The sequence below is a fragment of the Anastrepha obliqua genome, chromosome 5 (genome assembly GCF_027943255.1).
Source record: "Anastrepha obliqua isolate idAnaObli1 chromosome 5, idAnaObli1_1.0, whole genome shotgun sequence".
Lineage (NCBI taxonomy): Eukaryota > Metazoa > Arthropoda > Insecta > Diptera > Tephritidae > Anastrepha > Anastrepha obliqua.
In genome coordinates this window covers 56,257,544-56,285,445 of record NC_072896.1, presented here as the reverse complement: position 1 = coordinate 56,285,445, position 27,902 = coordinate 56,257,544, and the positions used below count along the sequence as shown (strand labels likewise).

The 27,902-nt window shown below is 37.4% G+C and overlaps 2 protein-coding genes across 5 annotated transcripts in view; one reads left to right on the top strand and one right to left on the bottom strand.

Annotated features, from left to right (window-relative positions):
• Window positions 1–711: 711 nt before the first annotated feature.
• On the top strand, window positions 712–15,331 carry LOC129248508 (E3 ubiquitin-protein ligase CHIP). Of its 3 annotated transcripts, none has more exons than XM_054888079.1 (7): window positions 724–836; window positions 959–1,119; window positions 1,174–1,372; window positions 7,959–8,100; window positions 8,157–8,262; window positions 11,007–11,063; window positions 14,982–15,331. In XM_054888079.1, exons 2-7 carry the CDS (start codon window positions 1,000–1,002, stop codon window positions 15,222–15,224), a joined length of 867 nt encoding a protein of 288 aa, XP_054744054.1. In that variant the 5' UTR covers window positions 724–836; window positions 959–999; the 3' UTR covers window positions 15,225–15,331. The 3 variants fall into 3 exon arrangements, with proteins under 3 accessions (XP_054744056.1, XP_054744054.1, XP_054744055.1); XM_054888080.1 differs by having other exon boundaries at window positions 766–879; XM_054888081.1 differs by lacking the exon at window positions 11,007–11,063 and having other exon boundaries at window positions 712–836.
• Window positions 15,332–23,265: 7,934 nt separating this feature from the next.
• LOC129248218 (uncharacterized) overlaps window positions 23,266–27,902 on the bottom strand; it is a 138,047-nt gene continuing 133,410 nt past the window's right edge. For both annotated transcript variants that reach the window (XM_054887685.1, XM_054887686.1), the window contains exons 6-7: window positions 24,506–24,668; window positions 23,266–24,441 (exon numbers count right to left, since the gene is read on the bottom strand). In XM_054887685.1, coding sequence (XP_054743660.1) covers window positions 23,366–24,441; window positions 24,506–24,668 — 1,239 coding nt within the window. In that variant the 3' untranslated portion in view covers window positions 23,266–23,365. The remainder of the gene's footprint in view (window positions 24,442–24,505; window positions 24,669–27,902) is intronic.

Here is a 27,902-nt window from a genome sequence, read left to right as displayed (position 1 = left end):
GAATAGAATACCGAAGGTGGAGCCGTTAAACAACAGTTACTTTAATCTGACGTCAGCTCCCTTCGCAATACGACACAAGCAAAAGTAGGAGAAATTACATGTTCAGGGAATGGCTTGGTAGCATTGTGAGTTTAAATGAATCAAACTAATGCAAACGAAGCAGTTTGTTAGCGTTTTTATGCGGAAGACGCCGTGGCTAGAAAATATGTCTGTGTGCGTATAGTTTCTTGTGTTTGCTTTCGCCTGCTCTTCGTCTTCCGTTTGTTTGTTTATTGATGAACTCGTACACCACAGCGAATATGAAAGGCGTAATTATCTTCTCTATCATTCTTGTATATTACTGAATATGGATAACACCCAAGGCGAATTGAGTACTGATGGCCTTTTCAAAACAGTTACTTTATTTTTCTTGATTTTGACAAGTCTGACGTCAGGTTTCTTACCCATATGAAACATACTAGCAAAATAAACAATCATCCTTGATGCATGCCTAGTATCCCTTACAAGAACACTAATACTGTTACTTGAGCAGCATTGCCTTCTGTTACAATCGTAAAAACTCCTTTTTTTTACCGCATTTCAGGTTAGAATATCAGACAAAACAAAACAAATTCAGAATACTCTCTAAATTGTGTTATTTACTCTGTTTAACTAAATTTCTTACCATGAGGTACTTAATGCCTAAGGCATTGAAAACATAGTGTAATAGGTATCAGCTGGTTTTTTGTATATATACATATATATTGAGAGTAACATATTATCAAAAAAACTGAAAGCGATAGAAATCGATGTAAAAGAAAGCTATAAGTTTTCAAGGTGCTGTAGTGATTAAAAAGGTATTTTTGCAAATGGGTTTTAATTATAGCGTTTAATGTATTGGTATGATAATCGGCTTGTTTTGAAGAAAAAATTAGGGACTGATTCGTAATTTGTTTTGATGGTTTATTCGCAATTGCAGATTTTAAACTTGAGGACCTAAGCACTGGGTCACTTGGAATAATGAGTAAACTAGCATATACCACAGCTAACCTAACCGATATGCAGTTAAAGGAGCAAGGCAACCAATTGTTTGTATTGAGGAAATATGATGATGCTGTAAGCTGCTATACTAAAGCGATTGTAAGAATTTTCAAATTCCAATACAATAAGACTAATACAAATATTTGTTGTTAGATGAAAAATCCAAATAATGCCACATATTTCACAAACCGAGCGCTATGCTACTTAAAACTGAAACGATGGGAACTGTCATGTCAGGATTGTCGCCGAGCATTAGACCTTGATACAAATCTACTAAAAGCGCACTTTTTTTTGGGTCAGTGCTTGATTGAAATGGAATTCTATGACGAGGCAATAAAACATTTACAAAGGGGTACGTAAATTCCTAAAAATCCTTTTTTTGGATTTACGCGTAAATCTTAATAAATCTAGCAACCTCATGCGTAGGCCTGAGAAAAGATATTCGACGGGATTGAATCAAAGTTGTTTCAATGGCGAAGTAGTCATCCGGTAGTGGCGTTCGGGGTGACTAAATCTTAAATTTTGATAGTGATCTATACTTAAGTAATATTCGTGACCCTCGAGGTCAACGAAGTGGCATCTCGCTCTGTCTAGCAGCAGCTTTGCATATGCTGCTCCGGTGGTCCTTTGAACTCAACAAAAACTTCTTGAAGAGATCCTTGACATGGAGAATAAGTACATTTCTTACTTATATATTGCTAGCGATGTTTCTTTATATTTGTCATAAGTACTCTTAATCGGTGATTTAAGGATACCGTCTGAACGTTCGTTAAAATAGCAATGAATTTTCAATGTCTTGTTCTCAACATCTTAACTCATCTAACGGTTGGCCCAGGAAACGTGATGGTTCGTTGGGTGGTATCACTGCGATGCAATTTATGAATACTTCTGCAATGCTTTGCACCATAACATTCTATGACGCGCTTGTAATGCATTCATATATCCTTGAACTTAGGAACGAAATTTTGTTGTGTAGGAACATTTGACTTTGTACTTATGCATAACAACTCACGTCTAAAAAGTCAGCCTAACTGACGATAGAATCAAATACTACCGAAAGCTTGTTAATGTTGTCAAGGCTGTTAACTTTGCGGAAGCCGTACTTCTGTGCTGGGTTGAAATGCTGCGTGACAGGCGTGAGTAAAAAACTTAAAACTCACTACTGGAAACTTAGTAGCAACAGCCGGCTAAGTAGAAACATTGTTGTTTTTATTGTAGTAGCCTTTTGGTTGTTGTTGTTGTAGCAGCTTACTAAAATCTGCCAAGCGCGGTGGAGCCACCTGTCGCCATGCTTTTCGACATGCTGTTTCGACAGGTTGGGTCCAAAGGAAGAGGGATTTGTTTGGCTGTCGTATTCGCGTCTGAATTTTTAAAGTAACTTAAGTAACCATTTGGAGGAAATGGGTTAAAGTTGTATTGGCAATGGGTTTCTTGCAAGGCAATGATCGCTGGGTTTTGTTCTTTTATCAATAGTTTTAGTTCGCAAATGTTATCGTTTGTTTTTTTTAGTAATTCTTGAGTAATTTTGCTGCATGGTGAGATAGTAGAAAGGGTTTCCAGAATATTATTGTTTTGTTGGGATATGTTAGCGTTTTGAGTGAGTGAGTTTGATGTAGTTTTGTTAGTAGGATTATTTAAACTATTGGTTTCGAGTGAATTCTTTTTTTTTTGTAGTTTTGATATATTAGTCCATCATGCGATGTCCATGTTGTGATGGCTATTGAAGAAGAGTACGAGTATGATCCAATGAGTATTGAGAGATTGAATGAGAACTTGAAAGAGACGTGTTCGTAGATGTGTCGAATTGGTTAGTGGAGTTGAGTGGTTGAATGGCGACTGCAGTGCCGCTTGAAGAGGTATGATCTATGGAGTTGTGAGCGATATTGTGGTGAGAAACTTGTGTTGAGTTTAGAACTGTCGAGTAAGATGGCATTTGGCTTAGGTTGATGGGGTTTTGTAGTTTGTATAGGCGTCTTGCTTCAGCATAACTGCATTTGTTCTGAGTCTTTATTTTTAATACCTCTTTCTCTTGTCAAGTATTTTGGACAGTTTCTGGTAGAGGCGGGGTTAGGCCCAAAACAGTTAGCACACATTGTGCGTTGACATGACAGTGTGGAATGGGGTGGAAAGTTACAAATTTCACATGTGGTGTTATTATTGCATATTTTTATAATTTGACCTAGCAGTTGGCATGAGCGGCATCTCATGGGAGTAGGAACGTATTCCTCAACTCTCACTGAGTACCATGCTATGTCAATAGTGAGGGGGACTTTGTACAAGTTGAACGATAGGGCTTTCCGCCTGTAGGAACTTTTACATTATTAATAGTTTTAGTAAATTTGAAGAAACCCACAACACTTTGTGAATTGAAAGCCTCTAGAATTTTTTTTTCATTCGTATTTGCCAAATTCTTGTCGAAAATTGTACCTTTACAAGTGTTAAGGGCTTCATGTAGAGTAACAGGGCGGGACATATGCCGGCAAAGTTTTTGCTTTTATAAATTGAGAGATTTTGTTAGAATAAGCAGGCTGCCATCGCGTAGTAAGCTTACTGATAAATATTCGGTACTAATGCCATCAATAGCCTTCTTTTTAACAAAAACGTTGTATTTTGATAAAGAGTTGGACACATCGGTAGATTTAATGATAATGAGTTTTGGATCATTGTAATTATGATTTTGAGTCACCTCTGATAGTGGTGGAAAAGAAGCTTCTTTATTCACCTTTTTACGTTTTGGCTTCGGGGAAATTAGCATACCATCGGTAAGTATGCTAAATCCATTCCCCGAAGGAATCGTGGGGCTTTTACCCATATAAGACACTCAGTGATATTCTTTTAGTTATTTCACTAACTAGGTAATTTGTATAACAATAAGAATGTGAAAAAATGGAAATAGCACAAACACGTAGAAATAGCACAAATGCTCGCGGAGTTTGCTCAACTTCGGTAATCACTTGATACGCACAACCGTACGGTGAGAGAGTTAGTATTTATTTTTAAATAAAATTACGTATGAGGAAATAATCAGACTTATATATGTATATATATATATAATTGGCACGTACACCCTTTTTGGGTGTTTGGCCGAGCTCCTCCTCGTATTTGTGCTGTGCGCCTTGATGTTGTTCCACAAATGGAGGGACCTACAGTTTCAAGCCGACTCCGAACGGCAGATATTTTTGTGAGGAGCTTTTTCATGGCAGAAATACACTCGGACGTTTGCCATTGCCTGCCAAGGGGCGACCGCTATTAGAAAAATGTTTTTCTTAATTTTGGTGTTTTCACCGAGATTCGAACCGACGTTCTATCTGTGAATTCCGAATGGTAGTCGCACACCAACCCATTCAGCTACGGCGGCCGACTTACAAGACTGAAACGACTGAACGTTGTATACTTGCACTGTCGCTCAATGTAGACCCTATGTTGTATTTTTAAGATAAATTCCAAGAATTAATTTGAAACGAACTGTAGTGGCAAACAATTAATTTCTCGGAATATTTTGTTTCAAACATTTCTCTGAAATACGAGTATTAGGAAAACTAAACATAAACCCGCCGTTGCCGAATGGGTTGGTCCGCGACTACCATTTGGAATTCACAGAGATAACGTCGGTTCGAATCTCTGCGAAAACACCAAAATTAAGAAAAATATTTTTCTAATAGCGGTCGCCCCTCGGCAGGCAATGGCAATCCTCCGAGTGTATTTCTGCCATGAAAAAGCTCCTCACAAAAATATCTGCCATTCGGAGTCGGCTTAAAACTGTAGGTCCCTCCATTTGGGGAACAACATCAAGACGCACACCACAAATAGTAGGAGGAGCTCGGCCAAACACCCAAAAAGGGTGTACGCGCCAATTATATATATATATATAAACATATTATTATTCCTCTTCTTCTTAATTGGCGCGAATAACCGCTTACGCGATTTTGGCTGAGTTTAACAAAGCGCGCCAGTCGTTTCTTTCTCGTGCTAACCGGCGCCAATTAGACACACCAAGTGAAGCCAAGTCCTTCTCCACTTGATCTTTCCAACGCAGAGGAGGCCTTCCTCTTCCTCTACTACCACCAGCTGGTACCGCATCGAATACTTTCAGAGCCGGAGCGTTTGTATCCATTCGGACGACATGACCCAGCCAACGTAGCCGCTGGATCTTTATTCGCTGCGCTATGTCTATGTCGTCGTAAAGCTCATATAGCTCATCCTTCCATCGCCTGCGATATTCGCCGTTGCCAACGTGCAAAGGTCCAAAAATCTTGCGCAGAATCTTTCTCTCAAACATGAGATGACGGATGTTGTCATCGTCCACGCTTCTGCGCCACACGTTAGGACGGGCATATTATTACTTATACTTAATAAATTAACAGCATTTTTTAACAAATTCTTTTTGTCACATTATTTTAACTAGGGATTATTTTCGGAGGGTTTCTTATTTTACAAAAAGTTCCGAAAATCACGATAGGGCTTATCTTCGGAGGATGTTTTATTTTACAAAAAGTTCAGAAAATCAAGAAAGGCTTATATTCGGAAAAAAACCGGTAGTTTGTGCTGCCACCTTGTTTATAAATTATTTCGTTAATAAATTGATGAATGGACTTGCACAAATTCTCCAGATAGCCTTATGAATGATTTGGTCTTCAAATTGTGGCCCATTCTATAAACCCTATGAGCAACCCATCCCCATAGATTTTCAATGATGCTCAGTTTTGGCGGCCATGCTAAAGTTTCAACGTTTTGCGACGCAGCTCATGTGAAGTGTGTACAGGTGCATTATCCTGTTTCTAGATCCAATTAATCTCGGGAAAAGATGATTCGAACAGAGCTTTATAGCTGTTTGCCGTTATTTTGTAATCTACAATTTCCCATTCGAATTGTGCGATACTGTTTCCCATACCATAACACCACCATCACGGCCGTGATGCCGACCCAGGTACCTTTCCTTATTTTTAAGTCAGGGAAATAGTAATTGTACCAGATCCAGATCCCATCCAGATTGAACTTCTTTTTGTCACTAAATACTATTGTTTTCCATTCCCCGGGATCGTTATTTATAATAAAACTCCAAGTCATGTGGTCCCCTGCAAAATCGAGGCGGTGTTCTTTGCGAAATTTGTTCAAATGTGTTGTAATTTTTTATGCTTCCGATGTGGCGCTTTTAGAATAGCTCTTCGAACAGTGGATTTGCTGGCTGTAACATTTGCCATTTCTTTAATTTTTGCTGTGGGAAGGGCGAAATTTAAGGGGTTACATGGGTTTCGTCAGGTAAAAAAAGGCCTATTTTCAATATTTTTTTTTCTATGTAAAAAGTTATTTATTTAATTCAAACTTTTTTCTGTCTTATAGATACATATTTAAAGAATAATTTCTGAAATTTTCAAAACAAAAAATTAAAACTCTTCCATTTTGACGTCATTTCCGGTGACTCCTCGAAAAAAAGGTGCGTCCGCGTTGTCAGCATAAGTCCTGACAGGATCATCGAAAATGAAAAAACAAAAATAAGTGTTTTAGTTAAGACCATAAACTCGTGCTTGAACGGAAGAAAGAAAAAAGGTAAAAATTGGAATTTGGCGGACATTTTTCCAAAAAAAAAATGAAAATTTTGGTAAAATTTGCTTGACATTTTGTTTTTTTTTTTAAATAGTGGTAATTGAAAAAAAAAAAACAAAATCCTTCGTTCAAGCACGAGTAAATTGTATCTCGAACACCTGTGTAAAATTTCATCAAGTTCGGTTGAGTAGTTTTCGAGAATATTTGACAACCGACTTTGAAAACACAGTTCCGAGAAAAACGCGTTTAAAGTTTTGAGTAACAATAAAAGTGGCTTGGAGCGCACACTTTCCAAAGGCTGTATCTCCGAAACTATTATTCGGATCGACTTGAAAATTTAGGATAATATTCTTGAGATCTTGTAGAAATTAATAAGAAAAAAAAATCGATTTTTTGAACCCACAAAACCCATGTAACCCCGTAATGCAATCCTAAGGATTTTCCGGGTTTTCTTCGGTGTGAAAGCTCGTATTTCTGCCTTTGTACGTCTTACCATAGGAGGCATCTTGTTTCACAAAAAAGATCCACGACTTCGGCCAATCTTTTTGGCAATTCGGCGATTTTATAGTCCCTCTGAGGTCAAGATATCGATTCGTCCATTTTTGCGATCTGTTAAATCTTTCTTCTTTTCCATTTTATTAAATTTAAAATGTTTCCGACCAAACACAATAAATACTTAAAAAATGATCCCTTTTCACAGCACAAATAATGTAATAAATCAAGCACAATATTACAACTGCTGAAGTTTTACTGCTGAGAAATACCGTTAGATGGAATAATATTTTGATACATGTTTATTTTCGTGCGAAGTACAGTCTTCACTTGAATTATCAGCAGCCCTTGTGCTACTAGATGAAATACAGTTGCTTTAACACTAACCGTACCGGTGTATCACGCATACCTATTCTTACCGCAACCGGTCATTTGACCGGTTATGAAATAATTGTTTTTTCAAAAAAAAAATTTAATTTTTTCTAATACATAATTAATATTTCCAAATAACAATAAAATAATAAATCATACATTTTAATTTTTTTGTATTATATAACACAAAGGAAACAAGATATTATAAGTGCAGATAAATAAAAGGTTTAAATCATACGTGATTGGCTGATAACATTCTTAAAATAGTTATGTGGAAATATGGTACTTCTTAAATATTTATACCAATAAATCCATGCATGGCAGAATTTGTTGTAATTTATTTTTGTGCAACGTATTAAAGCAATTTCATACTCATAATGTTGAATCGTGAGATTTGTATGTACATAAATATACACGCATATACTTTCCCAGTAATTCGCACAGAAATGAAGTGGAAATATGTACATACATATGTATTTTAAACTTGACTTTGGAATCAATCACTGGATTCTCTATTTTTAACTTTACAGCTTTCGATTTATCAAAGGAGCAAAAACAGAATTTCGGAGATGACATTACTTCGCAGTTACGCCTAGCCCGTAAAAAGCGATGGAGTTTGTTAGAAGAAAAACGGATATGTCAAGAGATCGAACTGCAAACTTATGTAAACAGGTATGATTTCCGAGACCTTTGACTGATACATGCATTACATATTAAATTATTTGCAGACTTTTAAAAGAGGATATGGACAGGCATTTGGCTAGATTAAAGCTTGACGAAAATATTAACGAACATGAATTAAAAGAGAAGCAACAGGAGATTGAACAGCAGTGTGTAAGTGTTGTGTAATTTTTCATAAGTAAAATTTTATTTCGCTTTAATGCTTTTTGCGAAAAATATCTAAGCTGTCATTTAAAAATTATTACGTTTATTAGGAATAAATACTTATAATAATAATATTGATTATACGGCTCCCTGGCAAATCTATTATACAATATTTAGTCTTGCCATAAATTCTGTGACAAATTTTACAATGCGTGCGGCGAGACCAAATTTGTAGAAAAAAGTTCCGTTATTTTAGCTTTTGTTCGTATGCATTGTATACTGGAGTGGAGAGCTAAGGATTATCACACTGCAGTGATTATATTACATAAGTGTGGTAAAAGTGCAAGTGAGATTTACTAATTGCTGGAAAAACTTAATATTTCAAGAAAGTTTGTTTACCGCTCGAATGATCTCAAACGTCTGAAGTGACAGACAGAAAAAGAAGTGGGTTAATCAGTGCAACCATAAACGCCGTTAGAGAAAGAATTCGCAGAAATCCCTTCAGGAAGAATAAAATCATGCCCAGGGAAAAGAATGTACCGGCCAGATTCATGTCAAGACTAATTAGACATGATCTTCACATAAAAGCTTTCCGTCGCTCAACTGGTCATCTTTTGACAACGCGCTTGCAGAAAATTAGACTCGCCAGATGCAAGCAGCTTCTTCGGTGGCACACGGTCAACGGCCATGAGAACAATCGTTTCACAGATGAGAAAATGTTCACTGATGAAAATGTTTTTAATAAGTAAAACGACAAAATCTATGCTAAAACTTCCGAAGACTCAGAAAGCGTTGTTCCAAGGGTTCAAGGGTTCTTAATTTCTATGAAAAAGGGATAAAACCGGGGCAAAAGTGTACCAGGAGGATATCTTAGAAGGCGTGGTGAAACAGTAGAACAGTACTCTGTTGAATGGAGAGCGTTGGATCTTCCAGCAATATTCCGCTCCAGCCCATAAGGTGGAAACCATCCAGCTGTGGCTAAAAAACAATATTCCTGGGTTCATAGCCGCATATGATTGACCGTTTGCAAGTCCAGATCTGAATCCATTGGACTAAAGTTTGTGGTCAGAATTGGAGAAATGGCCTGTCGAAGATATCACAGAAATGTGAAGAGTTCAAACAATCTTTGGGTGGATGGTTCCATGGAAACCATGCGATGCAAAACCTGAATGGCTTCATCGTTTGAAAACTGGCGTAAAAGCAAAAGGTGGCCATTGGCTCGTATGAAAATTATATTACATTTTTTTAATATTTACATGATAAAATAAAACTAACTTCATTAAAAAAAGTATTATAATTTCATATGTATAACGCACATAACTTATAGCAGGATTAAGTATACGCTAATTTTTTCTAATGAGTAACCTTTATTGTTTTTGTAAAGACAACGACATCATTATCAATTCGCACAGCGAAACACTTATCTTCTTGATTGAGTAATGACGTTAAGCTTTTATTCTGGGTATAAGAAAGATTTGTAGGTTTCTGCGTTGTCCCTATGAGTTTCAGTAATTTCTCTGTTTGTATTTAAATGGACTATAAGTTTCGTCAAATTCTGCCGGTATGCACTGCGCGTGCATTCCAATAAATGTATAGTATATCCAAATAAAGGCAAAAGGTCAGTTCTCGAAAATCTGGAGTATTAAAATTTTTTCACATGAACAGGCTATGCTGCAAGCTACGAGTATGCAAATCCGAAGGTGTAATACAAAAATATTATGTGCAATTAAGTTTTACTATAAATTTAGCTAACAAATTTATAAAGGGTGGTTAACTTTCAATGGCCGGTGTTGATTTTGAATAGAATACAATTTTTTTAGGAAATTATTGTCATTTCTCTTTATTATGATAATATTTGTATGGCTCAATTACGTATGGAACAAAATATCGGCCAAATGGCCGCCGGGGCCTCGGCGGCACACCTCCATCCGATGGTCCAAATGTTCGATAACGCTGAGGCATAATTGTGGTTCTATGCCGTTAATGTGCCGAATTATCTCATCCTTTAGCTCTTGAATTGTTGCTGGCTTATCGACGTACACCTTTTCTTTCAAATAACCCCAAAGAAAGAAGTCCAACGGTGTCAAATCACATGATCTTGGCGGCCAATTGACATCGCCGCGACGTGAGATTAGTCGGCCATTAAATTTTTCGCGCAAAAGAGCCATTGTTTCGTTAGCAGTGCGACAAGTGGCACCATTCTGTTGAAACCACATATCGTCCACATCCATATCTTCCAATTTGGGCCATAAAAAGTTCGTTAACATCTCACGATAGCGAACACTATTCGCAGTAACTGCCTGACCGGCCTCTTTTTGGAAAAAATACGGCCCAATGGTGCCGCCGGCCCATAAACCGCACCAAACAGTCACTCTTTGTGGGTGCATTGGTTTTTCGGCAATCACTCTTGGATTATCATTCGCCCAATGTGGCAATTCTGCTTATTAACGAATCCACTGAGGTGAAAATGTGCCTCAACACTGAAGATGATTTTCTTCAATATACATTATGATTTGAACGCCCGTTTTCATAATAAGCCTGAATAACTTTAACGCGCTGCTCGATTGTGTATCTTTCCATGGTTCAAATTGAGTTAGTCTGAACTTGAAAAATGTCAAATAAAATGCAAAAAAAAACTTGACGTTTAGGTGTGGTTCACATTCAACATCGGCCCTTGAATTTAACCACCCTTTAATATAATAGACGTTCTTGTAAACATAAACATTTATCTATACTTTAAATTATACTTTTAGGATGATCACATTAAAGAGCTAAACAATATCTTTGCAAAAGTTGATGACAGAAGACGGGTAAGTTTCTATATATATTATATTATTGTTATTATTAGGCTACTGCGCTCGGGGACCAAAAGAGATCTATTGTGTAAAGCCCACTGAGGTACCTTAGGCTTTTTAAAAATGTTAGCACATTCTAGAATCGGCAGATGAGACATGTTTGTCCCGTTTTTAGCTATATGGTTCTCTATTTCATTTCATTAATGCTTAGGAGCCCAATAACACACCATAAGAGCACATGTTAGGGGAGAGTCGGGAATGTTTTCATTGCTCCTGTTATACCGAAACAGACGAGGCGGTACAATTTGTTGAGTTCAGTTACCGCCTTTCGTTGCTTAACTTTAGGCCACCGTGCTAGGGAAGCGTAGGTGACTATAGGTTTAACAACTGTAGTGAAAAGCCTTGTGCAGGTAAAGAGTGCTCTTGTGGCTTTTGCAGTCATTTTTTCAAGTTCCAAGTGAGAATTTTATCTTCAAATCCTATATAAAATTTTTATTGTATTAAGGTCTTGTTTGAGTAAGTAATATTTTATTGAGTATGAATAGCAAAATGTAAACTGCCGATTGAAGTGACCGGGATGATCGTGACAACTGAATTGTGGCAATAATTTGCTTGACCCTTCAAAATATACTTTAAACCATAAACGCATTTGTTTAATCAGCAAATTTTATTCGAAGCAATACATATATGCTAACAATTAGTCCAGTCATCGAAGCACCTTTTAAACGCGTTTGAAAAGATCTTCTTCAGCTCCTTCAGCGAATTCTCATTAATGACAATTTAAGTTTTGGGAAAAGGAAAAAGTCACAGGAGGCTAAATCCGGTGAATGCGGTGGTTGTTCGATGATATTTGTAGAGGTTTTGGTTGAAAAAATGTTTACAATATGAGCCTTGTGAGACGGTGCGTTATCATGGTGCAAGATCCATGAGATTTCTTTACACAAATTGGGCCGTTTCCCTAGCACATCCTCTCTCAAACGTCGCATAACTTCCAAATAATATTCTTTGTTTACCGTACAACTTTTTGGAACGAATTCCGAGTGCACAACACCATGATAATCAAAGCAAACGAGTAGCATGACTTTCATTTTTGACTGGCTTTGACGTGGTTTTTTGGGTTTCGGCTCATGTGGATAGCGCCATTCAGCCACGTCAGCCGCCTGTAAACTGGTTTGCATGTCCAACTCTTATACCCACGTCTCGTCACCTGCTATGATGCGCTGAATAAACGTTGGGTCGGAATTCACTTGTTCAAGCATGTCTTCAGCCTTGTCTTCCGATGAATTTTTTGAAAGAAATTCAAATCTCTTGGAACGAGTCGAGCAGCCACACGTCTCATGTCCAATTGATGGTGTAAAATGTTGCAAATTGATTCATGAGACACGCTAAGGTCACGAGCTACCTTCCTCAAACTTAAATGATGGTTTTCCAGCACCATTTCCTAGACTTTGTCGACGTTTTCATCCGTTGAAGACGTTGATGGGCGACCAGATCGGGGCATATCTTCCACGACTTCTCGGCCCTCTGCAAAATCCTTTTGCCTCTCGTAGACCCGTGTTGTTGATAAAGTACACTCGCCATAGGCTCTCTTCAATTTGATAAAATTTGTTATTTTTTTTTTTAATTTGCAGAAGGTTTGAAACTTTTTGATGAATGAAAATCTCGACCAAAATCCCTTAAGCGGCTATCGCGCCAACCAAGAAGAAATATCTGAAATTTATAAGCACATCTCAAGACTTATAGTATAAGGATTTTTTAAGATCCATTTTTGTTCCATTAACTTTGCGCCCTTTTTGTGGATACATATTTTTTCTTCATCTTACAAATATTGGCCAAGGGCCCATTTTTATATTAAAACAGCGACCAAGAAAATAAATATAAATATTAGCACCGTGTAACATTATTTTCGTTCCTATCGCGATAGATTAAATTCAATAATTTTTTGCACCCAAATGGTACCAACGATTCATAGAAAATTTATGTGCGATTGATTAAAAATATAAAACGCTACCTCCGATTTTTAATACGTATTTCGCGCTTTTAATAGTCATAATTAAGTTAAAATTGAGAAGGCATTCGATACAAAATAAGATTTTCCAGATTAATATTTATTTGAAAAAAAAAAAAACGAAGATAAGATAAGTATAATTAAAAACAAACATAGTCTTCCTGAGATTTTTAAATCTGTGCACAATTAATATGTATGTGTGCATATATGCTTGAATATAAACGAATGAGATTGAAAACATACTTCCTTCGAGCCATACAATAGATATCGGTCTAGTTAAGAAAAAAAAACTGCAAATTATCCTCGAAAGCTATACTTAGGGTCGAAAAACCATTTTTTCGTAGGTTGAAACATATAAAGGGTGATTTTTTAAGAACAATAATAAAGTTTTTCAAAAAAATACAAAATTCATACTCTTTCCAATGTTTCGGCCGGTATCTCACATATAAATGCTTTAATGTTGTCTTCCAATGCGTTAATTGAAGCAGGCTTGTCTGAATAAACATGAGCTTTAACATAGCTCCACAAAAAATAATCTAAAGGCGTTATATCGCACGATCTGGGTGGCCAATTGACGGGTCCCGAAAGTGAAATAAAATGTTCACCGAACTCGCCTCTCAACAAGTCCATTGTTACGCGTGCTGTGTGGCATGTGGCACCGTCTTGCGGAAACCACATGTCATGCAAGTCATGCTCTTGCATTTTGGGTAAAAAAAAATTGGATATCATTTCACGGTAGCGCTCACCATTCACAGTTACGTTACGATTCGCAGCATCTTTGAAGAAGGACGGTCCAATGATACCTCCAGCCCATAAACCGCACCAAACTGTGACCTTTTCTGGATACATTGGTAGCTCTTGCAATTCTTCTGTCTTCTGGCTGATCTTCATTCCAAAATCGTCAATTCTGCTTATTTACGTACCCATTGATCCAAAAATGTGCTTCGTCGCTGAACACAATTTTTCGATAAAAAAGTGGATCTTCGGCCAACTTTCCAAGAGCCCATTTACCAAAAATTCTGCGTTGCGGTAGATCGTTCGGCTTCAATTCTTTCACATCTAAATCCTTTCGCAAAATTTTCCACGTTTTTGAGTAACAGAGACCCAATTGCTGCGAACGGCAACGAATCGATAATTGACGGTCATCATTAACAACGGCCGATACAGCTGCGATATTTTCTTCAGTTCGCACTCAACGCACTAAGCGTGTTGGTGGTTTGATGTCCAATAATGTAAATTTGGTTCTAAATTTAGTCACAATAGCTCGAATAGCCGCTTCAGTGGGTCGATTAAGCTGACCATAAAATGGAAGAAGCGCGCGATAAACTTTCTTAACAGAACACGCATTTTTATAATAAAATTCAATGATTTGCAAGCGTTGTTCGTTTGTAAGACGATTCATGGTTAAATTATAACCAAACTGAAGATGTTTGACAGTGAAACAAAACACGAAACGTGCGGTAGCTGTTTAAACCGACTGTTTTAAAAGATAATAGCTAAAAAATCACCCGTTATAATATATCGTGAGGAATGTCAAAGCTAGAAGTTAACATAAGATACATTTAAAAGTTTTTAGTATAATAACTGACTACAAAATACCGTTGATTTTTGGAAATTTTTGTTACTGGTTGTTATATAGAAAAATTCTGGTTAAAAAGCAGAAAGCTTGATCAAATTTTGTGCAAAGTTTGAAAATTTGCGCTACATGGTTTTTATTGTATAGGAATAGCTCAGGAAATATGGTAATAAATCGTGCCTATGGCTTTGCTTTATTTCATCTGAAATTTTTTCCTTTTTAAAGTTTTGTGGGACATTTAGTTCTTGTGTGGAAATATCATTGATTAATTTTATACCTGACTTATATCCAATTTCTTTTGTTTGCTTTATTCATTGTGTTTGCTTTAATCTTTTCTATTTCTTTACAGAAACGTGATGTGCCAGATTATCTGTGTGGTAAAATCAGTTTTGAAATTCTCACCGATCCTGTGATAACACCATCCGGCATTACATATGAACGTAAAGATATTGAGGAGCATTTGCAACGAGTAGGTCACTTTGATCCAGTTACTAGAGTTAAATTAACACAAGACCAACTCATCCCCAATTTTTCGATGAAAGAAGTTGTCGATTCATTTATTGCCGAAAACGAATGGGCTTTAGACTTCTAAAAATAATAAATATCTGTATGTATTACTCGTACTATCAGACTATGGAAAAGAAAACATAATTTTAAGTGTAAAATAAAGAAATTAATATAAAAAGACATTGAATTCTCCTAACCCTTTTTTAATCATACGTACACGCTGAAGCATGGATTTGGCCGTCGCTTATCCGGATGACATTGCATTAACAGTATTGAGTAAGCATCTCCAAGTTTTGAGCGAAGTATTACAAAACGCTCTCTGAATTGTGTATAACTGGTCTAAGGAGAGTAGATTGAAAGTCATCAGCACAAACGAAATGGTGGTATTTACAAGGAAATATAAAAATCCGTTTCTTGGGCCTTTCACTAAGTAGTGTGAGACTTACACTTGCTACCGAGGTAAAGATCCTTGGGATTATTCTAAACCATACACTTGACTGGAACCGAAGCATTGAAAGTAGGCCCAGGCGGTAGATGGTAACCAAGAACAAACTGAAGAGCTGCAAACTGAAAGAGCGCTGTTCCATAGTTCCACCAAGGCTCTTGAGACTGTATAGGGGGTAGACTTATGCCCAAACGAATGGTAGAACAATGGGCCTCGAGGCCTAAGTACGCCTCTCTACATTCTCATAGAGAGTGGCACCCATCGCAAACCTAACCAATCTAGCCTAACTAATGCCAAATTTTTCGATGAAAGAAGTCGATTAATTTGTTGCCAAAAGCGAGTGGGCTTTAGACTTCTAAATATCTGTATGTATGACAGACTATGAAAAGAAACCTAGTTTTAAGTGTAAAATAATGAAACTAATGTAAAAACCATTAAATTTTCATACGCTTTTTTATGCAAACGAACGTGCACTCAATAAATACCGCGGTGTTGCAGCCGAGACTAAAAGATATTCTACCTTATTTATTTAAGAGAAGTAGATGATATGATATGATTATACGTTCGTATTATTTGATTCCATGTAGCACCGTTACCTACATGATGTAGATAGTCAATAGAGTACGCCATTTGTTTTTTTTGTCGAGCTAGATCAAAATAAATAAATTGCACAACAAATAACCGTTCTATACTATAACATAAATCAGATTATACAACATTCATATGTTGCGGCACATCAGTAAATCTATATCTAAATGTAGAAAGCGGAAGAGTTTTTCCTGGGGCTCTGAGTAAGTATGCACTCTTGTAAATACCATTATACTAATACGTCAACGTTTATGGTACATATCATAGACAGAAAAATATCTTGCAAGTGAAATGCGGTATCAAGCCGAGCCCGAAGGAGAGAGAAAACATTACTTCCCCGAATAGGGTTAAAGCCCCACATAGTAAACCAGAGTATCTATTCATCAAGTGGTAGCCAAATTTATAAGGTCCGTAGTCAAACTTCATTAAAAAATGTGTTTGTTTTAATCTTTCATTTATTGCATATGCAACAATAGCCGTGTTTTTTACTCTGAAATCTGAATTTTTAAATTAATTTATTTGATATAGCAAAAACTTGCCAAATGTTATTTTAATGCACCAACTTAACAAGAGGGGAAATTTCTATGCACAAGTTACAAAAATGGTGATGAAAACATACACGAATACTTAGTATGCCAATCATTACTTGTCAATCAAACTGGCTAGGGAGGAGTCCCGAATTAAAAACATCATCGGGTAATGGACAAGGATAGGATTATTACTCCAGGTGGAACCCACATAATTGGCAATCCATTACCAAAGTTTCTCAGCTATAAGAGCGAAAGCGCATCCTGGAGGAGACGGGGGGTTGCTATCGCAATTTCCTCTTCTTCAGAGACAGAGAGTCGTTTGGAGGCGTGCGTTGTGAAGCCACTTCGATGGCGGCCACCTTCCAAGGAAGCCGGGATATTGAAGAACGTGGCAAGGAGGGAAAGGAGAAAACGGTTGACAAGGTTCGAGCATATTCAAGGGTTGTGGCCAAGCCATCCTATATCGAGAAGGCTGCTGGTCCACGACCTGTGGCTGTGATCGGTAAACCATCGGGCCTGACCATCAGCTGACTGATGCAGAAAGTAAATACTGTAAAAGTCGGCTGATGCGTCGCCTCCGCCATTTACTTATTTTCCTTACGATGCTCTGGAAGAGTCCCCACCTGGGAAGGCTACCAGTCTCGTGAGGTTCTGTGAGAGGCTTAATCTGAGCTTTGTTCTCTGTTGCGATGGACGAGGCTCTAGCTGTTCGAGTTTATCGCTTCCTCTTGCCTAAACATATATAACAAGGGCACACAGTCTACGTTTGTAACTGCTAGAAGGCAGGAGGTGATTGATCTCACCCTATCAAATTCAAAACTTGGGTGGTCAGTAAAGAACGGAAGAGTCCTTGCCTTAAATGTTGCGGCTTCTGTCCGGCATTGGGCAACAGAGAAGGCATGGACTTTGATCCAACGATCCTCGCCATACCACTTGACTCCATGCCATCAAGAGTCGTACTTGAAAAGAGATCAAGTGTAGTCCTGTCAGCGCCTCAATTATGGCTTAAATCTGAAAATGGTGTATACGTGGAATTCAGTGGGACAAAACTAAACTTTGCTCTTGGATTGCAGGCATCTGTGTTTCAAGCGGTGGTGTATGTTGTTCAAGAAGCGATGAACTTTGTTGTGGAAAACAGATGGAGTGGCAGACCTGTATGTGTTTGCAGCGATAGCAAAGCTACGCTCAGGGCCTTAGACAGCCCTACAACCACTTCAAGGGTAGTTGAGTCCTATAAATCTAGGCTGAACTATGTCGGTAGACATAATATTCTGATGCTACTATGGGTTTCGGGACACGTGGGTATCGCGGGTAACGAGCTCTTTGACTCTTTAGCTAGGATGAGCTCTGAGTACAACTTCTTGGGCCCGGAGTCTTTTCTGCCACTCCCTTCTGCAGCCATCAAAGTCACGATTAGCAAACAGGTTACTCTAACTCCCAAGGGAGCCTGGCAGGCTGAGAAAGGCTGCAGATGGACAAAACTGATGTTACCTGCCATGTCCGACTGACTGTCGCAGATCCTCCTGTCATTAAGTAGAAGGGACTGTAGGCAGCTGGTTGGACTGATGACGGGCCACTTTCTATGGGCGAAGCACATGGAAGAGGTAGGTATCTCAGACAGTGTACTCTGCCGAGCATGTGGTGAGGAGGATGAGATGGCGGATTAGTTTCTGTGCGTCTGCCCGGCATTCACTCGAATCAGGATTGAGGTCTCCCGAGTGCAGTACAATGAATTTAATGTTGTCTGAGTGCTCTACTTGCTAGTCTGTTCCGACAAAAAAAAAAAACAAAATCGATTGGGATTGGAAGCCAACATTACTAAAGTTATTCACGAGATACCGACCGAAGTCCTCCGGCGAGTCATTCAAAATTCGTGTTTACGGATGATCGAATTACGGTGCAGTTGCGACCAACATTTCAAAGGGATTATCTTTAAAAAATAAATGTCATAAATGGTTCTACACAAAAATAACAAGGATTGCCTAATCAATTTGAATTCTCGTTGTTTTATTAAAACAACGTAAAAGCCGATACCTCTAAATTGATCATCGTTTATTATATTTATGATTTGAGTTTTTGAAATACTTTCTATTGACTAGTTGGTTAAACCTTCGGTAGATACAGTGGGGTGTGAATCACCCAAAAAAATATTTGATGTTTGTTTCTAACATCTGGAAATATATATAACGTAGCTGTATTTTAGCAACTACGAATTCATGCAGTAAGTCTTCAGTAGTTGGTGCGTACCGAATTTATGCAGAGCTAAAAAAGTGATTGAGTGAAATTTACAGCGCGTAGTTCGCGTACTTTTGTTTTGCATATACACTCAATGTCAAAAGAAAGTTGACACCACATATATTGATAAGTCTAGGACACTATCATCGTCTTCAAAATCAATTAGTGTATCATCAAAATCAGACAAAAAAATTTCCACCTCAGTTTCTTTAGAGGCCGACTTCTAGACCACATTGCCATTATTGCTCTAAAAAAAAATCACTCTTATAGAAATGGAATTAAAAAAGATAAAAATTCACTTTTGACAAAACTAAGCTAAATATATGTACATCATGCACGTACATGCTGTTAGCGTTAAGGAAAAGTGTGCTCCACATATTAATAAGTTTTGACTATTTTTTTTTTTATAATTAACTAGCTGTACCCGGCGCGCGTTGCTACGCCAACAACTAAAATAAATTTAAGAAAACTAACTGTCAAGAAAAATCAGTACACAAATATTCGATTCATTCTAAACCATTTTATTGATTTTGTTTATTTCGAAAAAATCGGTTGAACGGGACAGAAGTTGCTACTCTGCAGCGCCACCTGGTGCCGAGTGGCAGCAAGGAGCATATTCTACTAACCTTCTCCGTGGAAAAATACATATATATACCAATTTTTATAATAATCGGTCCAGTAGTTTTTGATTTCATCGAGGACATACAGACAAACATTCATTTTTATATATAGATTTTATACAAAAATATAATTCATACTAATACAAAAGCCATATACAACAACTAACTAACTAATAATTCACTATATAGTTTTTATGAATTTGCTTTTTTATTGTGTTCTTACTACCTAATTTTGGCTTATATAGTTTTCAAAGTCCAAGATAGTTTTTCGATAGTTTAGAAAGATTTATTTATGTGAATAAAATCCATGTAATAGGACTATGAATAAGTTCGTGCGGTTTTACAACAGATGGCGTAACTTGATTATTATTCCATCGATCCACATTTCCAAACATTCATTGGAGAGCTACTGTCGTAAGGCACAAACGTCAGTATAAGTTTTTTATTTGAAGCGTAAACAACAATATTTTTACCACACTTGAAAATGTCGAATTTCGTGCCAAATAATGTGTTTTTGCGGGGAATTCTTCTTCATTATTTTAATATGAAGAAAAAAGCAGCCGAAAGTCATCGTATCTTGGTGGAAGTTTATGGTGAGCATGCTCTAGCTGAGCGAACGTGCCAGAAGTGGTTTGCACGCTTTAAATGTGGTGATTTTGGCTTGGAAGACGAAGAACGCGAGGGTGCGCCGCCAAAGTTCATGGATACCGAATTGGAGGAATTGCTCGATCAAGATCCGGCTCAAACGCAAGAAGAGGTTACAAAAACTTTGGGAGTTGATCAATCAACCATTTCCAAACGTTTAAAAGCCATGGGAATGATCCGAAAGGTAGGCCATTGGGTGCCGTATGAATTGAAGCCAAGAGACGTTGAACGCCGTTTTATGGCATGCGAACAACTGCTTCAACGGCACAAAAGAAAGGGTTTTTTGCATCGAATTGTGACTGGCGATGAAAAGTGGGTCCATTACGACAATCCAAAACGTCGGGCAACGTATGGATACCCTGGCCATGCTTCAACATCGACGTCGGCGCAGAATATTCATGGCCTGAAGGTTATGCTGTGTATCTGGTGGGACCAGCTGGGTGTTGTGTATTATGAGCTACTGAAACCGAATGAAACGATTACGGGGGATGTCTACCGACGACAATTGATGCGTTTGAGCCGAGCACTGCGAGAAAAACGGCCGCAATACGCCGATAGACACGACAAAGTTATTTTGCAACATGACAATGCTCGGCCACATGTTGCACAAGTGGTCAAAACATACTTAGAAACGCTCAAATGGGATGTCCTACCCCACCCGCCGTATAGTCCAGACCTTGTGCCATCCGATTACTATCTCTTCCGATCGATGCAACATGGCCTGGCTGACCAGCACTTCCGTAATTACGATGAAGTCAAAAAATGGATCGATTCGTGGATTGCGGCAAAACCGACCGAATTTTTCACAAAGGGAATCCGTGAATTGCCAGAAAGATGGGAAAAAGTAGTAGTAAGCGATGGACAATACTTTGAATATTAAATTTGTAACCATTTTACGTCAATAAAGTTTCAAATTTCGAAAAAAACCGCACGAACTTATTCATAATCCTATTAGTTTATTATATTACCTGATATCTTAAATAAATAAATTTAATTAAGCAATTCATTTTAAATTTATTTTAACTAAATACTTACGAAAAAGGTGCAAATAAACTATTTTACTCTGTAGAAAAAAGTTTATGAAATGGGGTGAAATTTAACCCCAGTGTATCGTTCACGTCAAACAAAAAAACAAAAATAGGTGTGCCTATCGAAGTTAATTATATGCAAAAAAGAAGACAGTCAACGATTTTCATCGGCGATAATAAGCACAGCTCTTCCTACTAGTGTATAATAATAGTATTCATAATAGAGAATCTTATATTATAGTACCTCAAAAAGAGGTAAAATAAGTGTAAAAATGTAATAAAGTAAACATTGTCATAACAGACCTCAACAATCTGAAAGATCGATTGTATACCAACCGCTGAAAGTTTGATACGAAAATACTCAAGTACTTGCTTGTAAATGCGCTATTTCCAACCACTTTTCAGTCTCGGTATTTGCTGCTTTCCAAGTAAATACATACCGATTCAGTGGTGCGCCCAAATGTTTTTATTGACACATTGAATATGAATGTTCCACATCCAATGAATGAAGTTTATTGACCCAAACACTCACTCGAGACAACTAGATCCACTATGCACAACTCATACTAAAAATTGAATTCAGCAGTGGAACTTGTTGCTTTATTTAAAAGCTCAGATTTGCTTTTTTTCATTCGCCGTATACATCCGAAATGACGAAAATTCGTTCCAACCGCACTATCGTTGTGTGCTTCTGGCTCCAATTTCATGTCGGCTGTGCAACTTAGTTCGTCCTTTTCTCTCTCTTTTCTACTTTCTATTGTTGATTTAGCGCCGCCACCTTTAATGAATGCACCTTTGTATAAAAATCCAGCTTGTATTTTTCAAAGCCTGCTGTTCGCAGCATTCCGATAGCTGTAGCACTAAATATCCAAGAATGATACAATACAACACGCTGTACAGAATGCAAAAATGTGATCGACATTAAAAACTTATTAGGGTCTCAACGAACGTTAGAGACCGGCAAAAACTGAGATTGTAGCCACTGCTCTGTTAATTTTGAATCTATGTATGGCCTTTCCAAAAGAATAAAAAAAGAAAATGGCCTGTAATTATAAGAGATGCACAAATACCGAATGTATGTAATAAAAATATGAAGAAAAACATATGTACAATCTTTTTTGTTTTATACAAAGGATACTTAACATTCTTTATGTACATATGTATGTATGTATGTACATTGAATCGTTAGTGTATGTTGAATCGTTCTATGATATACTATATTTTAACTTTCCATCTTGGTTTCCCAGCTCTCGGAAAAACCAAATTCTTTAGATTTTCTTTTTGTAATTCTTTGACAATTTTCAAGTTATTTGTAAAGGCAAAGTGAAAGGTGACCGGATATCAATGAAAGTTTTTCCAATTGTTTTGTTTCTGCAGCTGTCTGTTTCATCCAACTGTTAAAATATTCAATAAGGTTTGTCATTTTATGATCCATCGTCTCACGCTTGTCGAATGTGCGGCAATTATAAAAAGATATTATCGAAATTCCAGCTCAATTGCAAATACGCTTATCAGGGTTTTGACCAAAAAATCATTTGAATGATAGTTTGGAGGGTTCAAGGAGAAGGGAAGGAGAAACCGTTACCATCCATGGGACACGGTATAGAGCGGTATTAACCGACTTTCTGTGGTCAGAGTACGACAACGTCGACGGCACTGTAGCACTGTTATATACAAGCGACGCAACGCTCGAAGAACGACTGGGTCATCTCATGGCAAGCGCCGACGCGATCATGCTACTTGAGACCCATAGGGGTAGCCTTCAGGGGTTACATTACGGAAGCCGAGACGGTCTTTTAAAAGATGTGCTCTTGTATGAATAGTGATATGCGGCTAACTTCAAAATAAACACAGAATTAATTTAATATCTTACACTGGTATTGTCTTATCCAATATTTTAAATAACTAAATGCATATGTACTTATATATTTACGTACTTTTCACCCACAAAAAAATAAGAGGCAAGTATTTATTCAAAACACCTTTTCAAAACACGCTCCAATTTTCTAAAAAAAAACTTATTAAAAATTAGGAATTTCACTATCATACAGATATGCTAACTCTTACTTTAATTTTGTCATGAATTTTTACAAGATGTGTACAAAGTAAAATTTTTTCGTAAATCGATTAAAAATTTACTGACAGAGTTTAGCTGGACTCAGTAGTAGTTCCGGTTCAAATATGTTTACAGGATGATTCTGGGGAGCATATTTGTTGCTTTGCGATATACCCACGTTGGCAGCAGCACTATCACTAGGTGATTGCTCAGATTTTGATAAAGCTTGCATTACTGTTGCCTGAGAGGGGGAAAAGGCTGATGAGCCTTCTGATTCACTGTCAGATGATGATGACAAAGGAGAAGGGAGCATAAATCTGGCATTCGAAATCCCAGGCCCGAATGCCCGCAAATTTGTAGAGCTTGGTGCAATTGCAAGCGACTGTTCGGATGTAGCTGTGTCCATATCTTCAATTTGCCCAGGAATAAAAATTGACTGGACTGATGGGCATATCGATTTATTTAAAGATAATGCAAAAGGTGGTATACTTGGCGCAGTGCTAGATGAATTGGTGCGGGCTGCTACAATACTCGAAGATATATTTCCTATCTCCGATATTGAATTAAGATCAGCTGTTCTTTCAGACGTTGGTGGTGTAGATATTGCTGTATCTGATGTAGTAGTTCTAGGTACTGCCCCAGTGCTAGTTTTATCGATGAATGCAGAAGCGATGTAAGCATTGTTCATAGTATCAGAGTTAGAACCATTTATTAGGGTGAACTCGTTGACCGTAGTTGATGATTGGATTATTGACATCGAAGTTTCCATTAGTAAATCTGAGCCATTTATATGTGGTTTTGCCTGCTGCAGCAATTTGTGGTTCATTGCGATACGTTGCCGAGATAATTTGCTGGTTGGACTAATCGTTAAAGCTTCTGATATTGGCGTCGACGAGAATGCTGGTCTTTTTTGCTCTAATAATACTGCGGCCTTTGAAACAAGGTTGGTCTCTGATGCTTCGTTAGATGGCGTATTTACTGTTGATTCGGCTGAGCTTACTTTGATGGCAGTTGTAGTCGTGTTTATTATGTCTTCTACACCTGCTTTGTTTGTATCTTCGCTATCGACTTCTTTATACGTGCCGGTCTTTTCTCCATGGTTTGTATCGTAAATATCATCACAGCTAGAAAACTCTGTTTTCTTGGGAATGTGCTCTGGAAAAAAATATGCATACATATGTATATCTGTGATTGTTCTAAAATGACAACTTATTCTTACCGCCGATGCTTTCTGGCTCTTTGATTATTGGAACTACGCGATTCAATGAGGGTTTCTGCTCATTTTGCATAAAAAGAGATGTGGTTGCGATTTGCCGGAGTGCTTCCATTCCTTCGTTTAGTATTTTGTTGTTGCTTCGTTTGTGCGCGAGTGGGTATTTTGGCTGAAATATTAAGTAGACTTTGAGATAAAAATGCAGAGATGCTCGAATTTTTATCATTGTAATAAATAGAAAACAAAAAAATGTAGGGAAGCTTCTGCGTGCCGTTTAGACTAGGACTAGATCGCCATCTCGAAAAAATACACAATTGAAGGTATTTCATAATTCTTTCCGTAGAAAGTGGCAGTGAAAGTTCCCAGACTTATACTCTCAACATTGCGTAGCAACAATGTTGTAAATACGACGTCGCATAAAATACGTGTATGTTGACGTTGTCGATAAACTGAAATCGAACTATTCAATAGCTCGCTCTTGCTCCAGGTAGCCACTTCGTTTATTTTTTCAATGCTCGACATTGATTGTAAAGGGTGTTTTTTTAGAGGTTAGGTTTTCAAGTTGGCACTACTTTTTTCGTAGATGGTCTTTTTGACAGCTGTCACTTGATTTATGCTCAGTTTGGTTTGCCATTTCATAATGAATAGACTTACACCTGAACAACGTTTGCAAATCGTGTAAATTTATTACGAAAATAATATGAAGAAAATTTTGTTCAGCGATGAAATTCACTTTTGGTTGAATGGGTATGTCAATAAGCAAAATTGTCGCATTTGGAGTGAACATAATCCACAAGCCATTGCTGAGACTCCGTGGGCAGAGGGAATCATTGGTCCATATTTCTTTAAAAATGAAGCCGGCCATAATGTTACAGTCAATGGAGAGCGCTATAGAGCCATGATTAATGACTTTTTCGTGCCTGAATAGGACGATGTTGATGTGGACGACCTTTGGTTCCAACAAGACGGCGCTACATGCCATACAGCCAACGCAACAATCGATTTATTGAAGGAAACTTTTGGTGAGCGCATTATCTCGCGCCGTGGACCTGTGGCGTGGCCTCCAAGATCGTGCGATATAACACCGCTGGACTATTTCTTGTGGGGCTATGTGAAGTCGCTTGTCTACGCAGATAAGCCCGAGACGATTGACGTCTTGGAAGAGAATATTCGGCGCGTTATTGCTGACATACGGCCCCAATTGCTGCAAAAAGTGGTCGAAAATTGGGCCTCTCGGCTGGAATTTATTCGAGCCAGCCGCGGCGGCCACTTGCCCGAAATCATTTTTAAAACATAATGGCAAACCCTTATCTTTATAATAAAGCTAAATTCTTGGCCATAACATTAAATTATATACGTTTTATTTCATCTTGAAAACCTAACCTCTAAAAAAAAACACTAATGCTCATATAATATTTGACTCTTTGCACATGGAGGAGAATATAAAAAGCAAGGATTCCATTAAGTATTTGGCATTTTTTCTAATGAAAACTCATCTTACTTGTCGAATCATAATAAAAACATTGATCGGCGCCCCTTATTGTTATTATCGTCGTGGTTCGCATTCGTATTTATAGCATGAGTTTCTCTAACTTGGAGCAGCTTTGCCCTTCAGCTAAACAACCAAACAGTGCTATCTTAATCAAGGAGTTCTCGGAACAACTGCTGGGTGACTCAATCAACTGATTTGAGCTATGTTTTGTTATGTTGCCACATCTGTGATTAACATTCTTACCAAATTTTTTAGCCATTGCTTGAAATTTGTAAAAGCTACGCGACCTTGAGTTAATCTACCTCTGCATGTGTTTTCGATTCTTTACAGTTTTACGAATGGATTTTGAATAATAAGTTTGCATTAAATTTTGCGTTAAAACGCTCAGAAAAGGTCGTGAATACATCGAGGATGACGAACGTAGTGGCAGGCCATCGACATGGAAAACTGATCAGAACATCAATGAAGAGAAGGAAAAGTTGATCAATAACCGCAAATTAACCATCAAGGGACTGACAGACTTCAACTTTGCTTATGGATTCGTGCAGGACACTATAGTTAATAGTTTTTGCTCCATAATAGGGTGTAATGGGGTTTGCTCCATGTTGTTGCATAGTTCATCTCATAGGACTTGAATTTTATAAAAATATGGACTGCGTTGATATCGCCAAAAACATGATTTTTAAGGCTGATTCTCACCCAACATTTATCAAAAAATCTTGACGGGGAACACGTTTTCACAGTCGAAAGTAAGTTATGAAAAAATCGAAAACGGTTCTGAAGACTGTACTGAAAATGGAGTTCCAGAAATATTTCTAGAGCTGGATCACACAGTGGCACTGGATAAGTGTTTTGGAGTTCATAGATTTACTCTCCAGGTGATAATGTCATTTTGAGGAACAAACTTGTGTTTTGAATTGTCCTTATAAAAATCAACCCATTCATATTGAGACTTTTGGACGATTCCAATAGGGACTTTCAGTTAAGGTTATATCGCCGAAATATGATGTTCCGAAGTCACCAGTGTTTGTACTATAAAAAAATTAAATTCGAGGCATACGTAAAAAAAGTGTATCGAATGAAATCAGTACGAAGTTCCTGATAAAAAGTGAATTTCCCAGAATAAAGTAGGTCATCTACAAATGGTTTATACCATATCCCTGTTGTTTTAAGACAATGGCGAGGAAGTGTTACTCTAAACTTTACCAGGACAATTTTTGGATATAGATGGTTGGATGACTAAATTCCAAAATGCTTCGAAATATGTATTAAAGAATTTGAGCTGTTTGGAGCTATTTCTAAAGTAAAAAAATAGAGAAAGTATTTAAAAATAATATATTAGTATTTCCCACAATACAGTCTCCAATGCGGATGAAAGCAGTACTTACTAGAACCTGCTTCCAAAACCGTGGTATACTTTTGCTACAGAAAAAATAACGCCATGCGCCAAATTCGATACAATCCTTCATATATTTTGAAGTCCTTAAAAAAATTGGAATGGCTCAGGGGTGTGCGGGACCTCATTTTACAAATGGAGGTACTTTCCTTTGAGAAATACCTATACATTCATGGTAAGTACAATATAAAATTTATCTGCTTTTATGTGACAAATATTTAAATAAAATGTAACTAGTACATACATCTGTCGCACTATAAAATATTTTATATTAAATAAATAAAATGCCTACAAAAATAAAATATTAGGTACTCAAAATATTGTCAAAGCATCACAAATAGTGAAGAACAATTTTGAACAAAAAAAAAAAACGTGTTTTCTTTGTTAGATCCGGGACTTTTCAGACCATGTGTTATATGCTAACATATAAAGTATATTACATTTGTGAGTACATACAAATGTATGAATGCATATATGCACATATATATGCAATTTTACCGGACGCTTATTTAGTG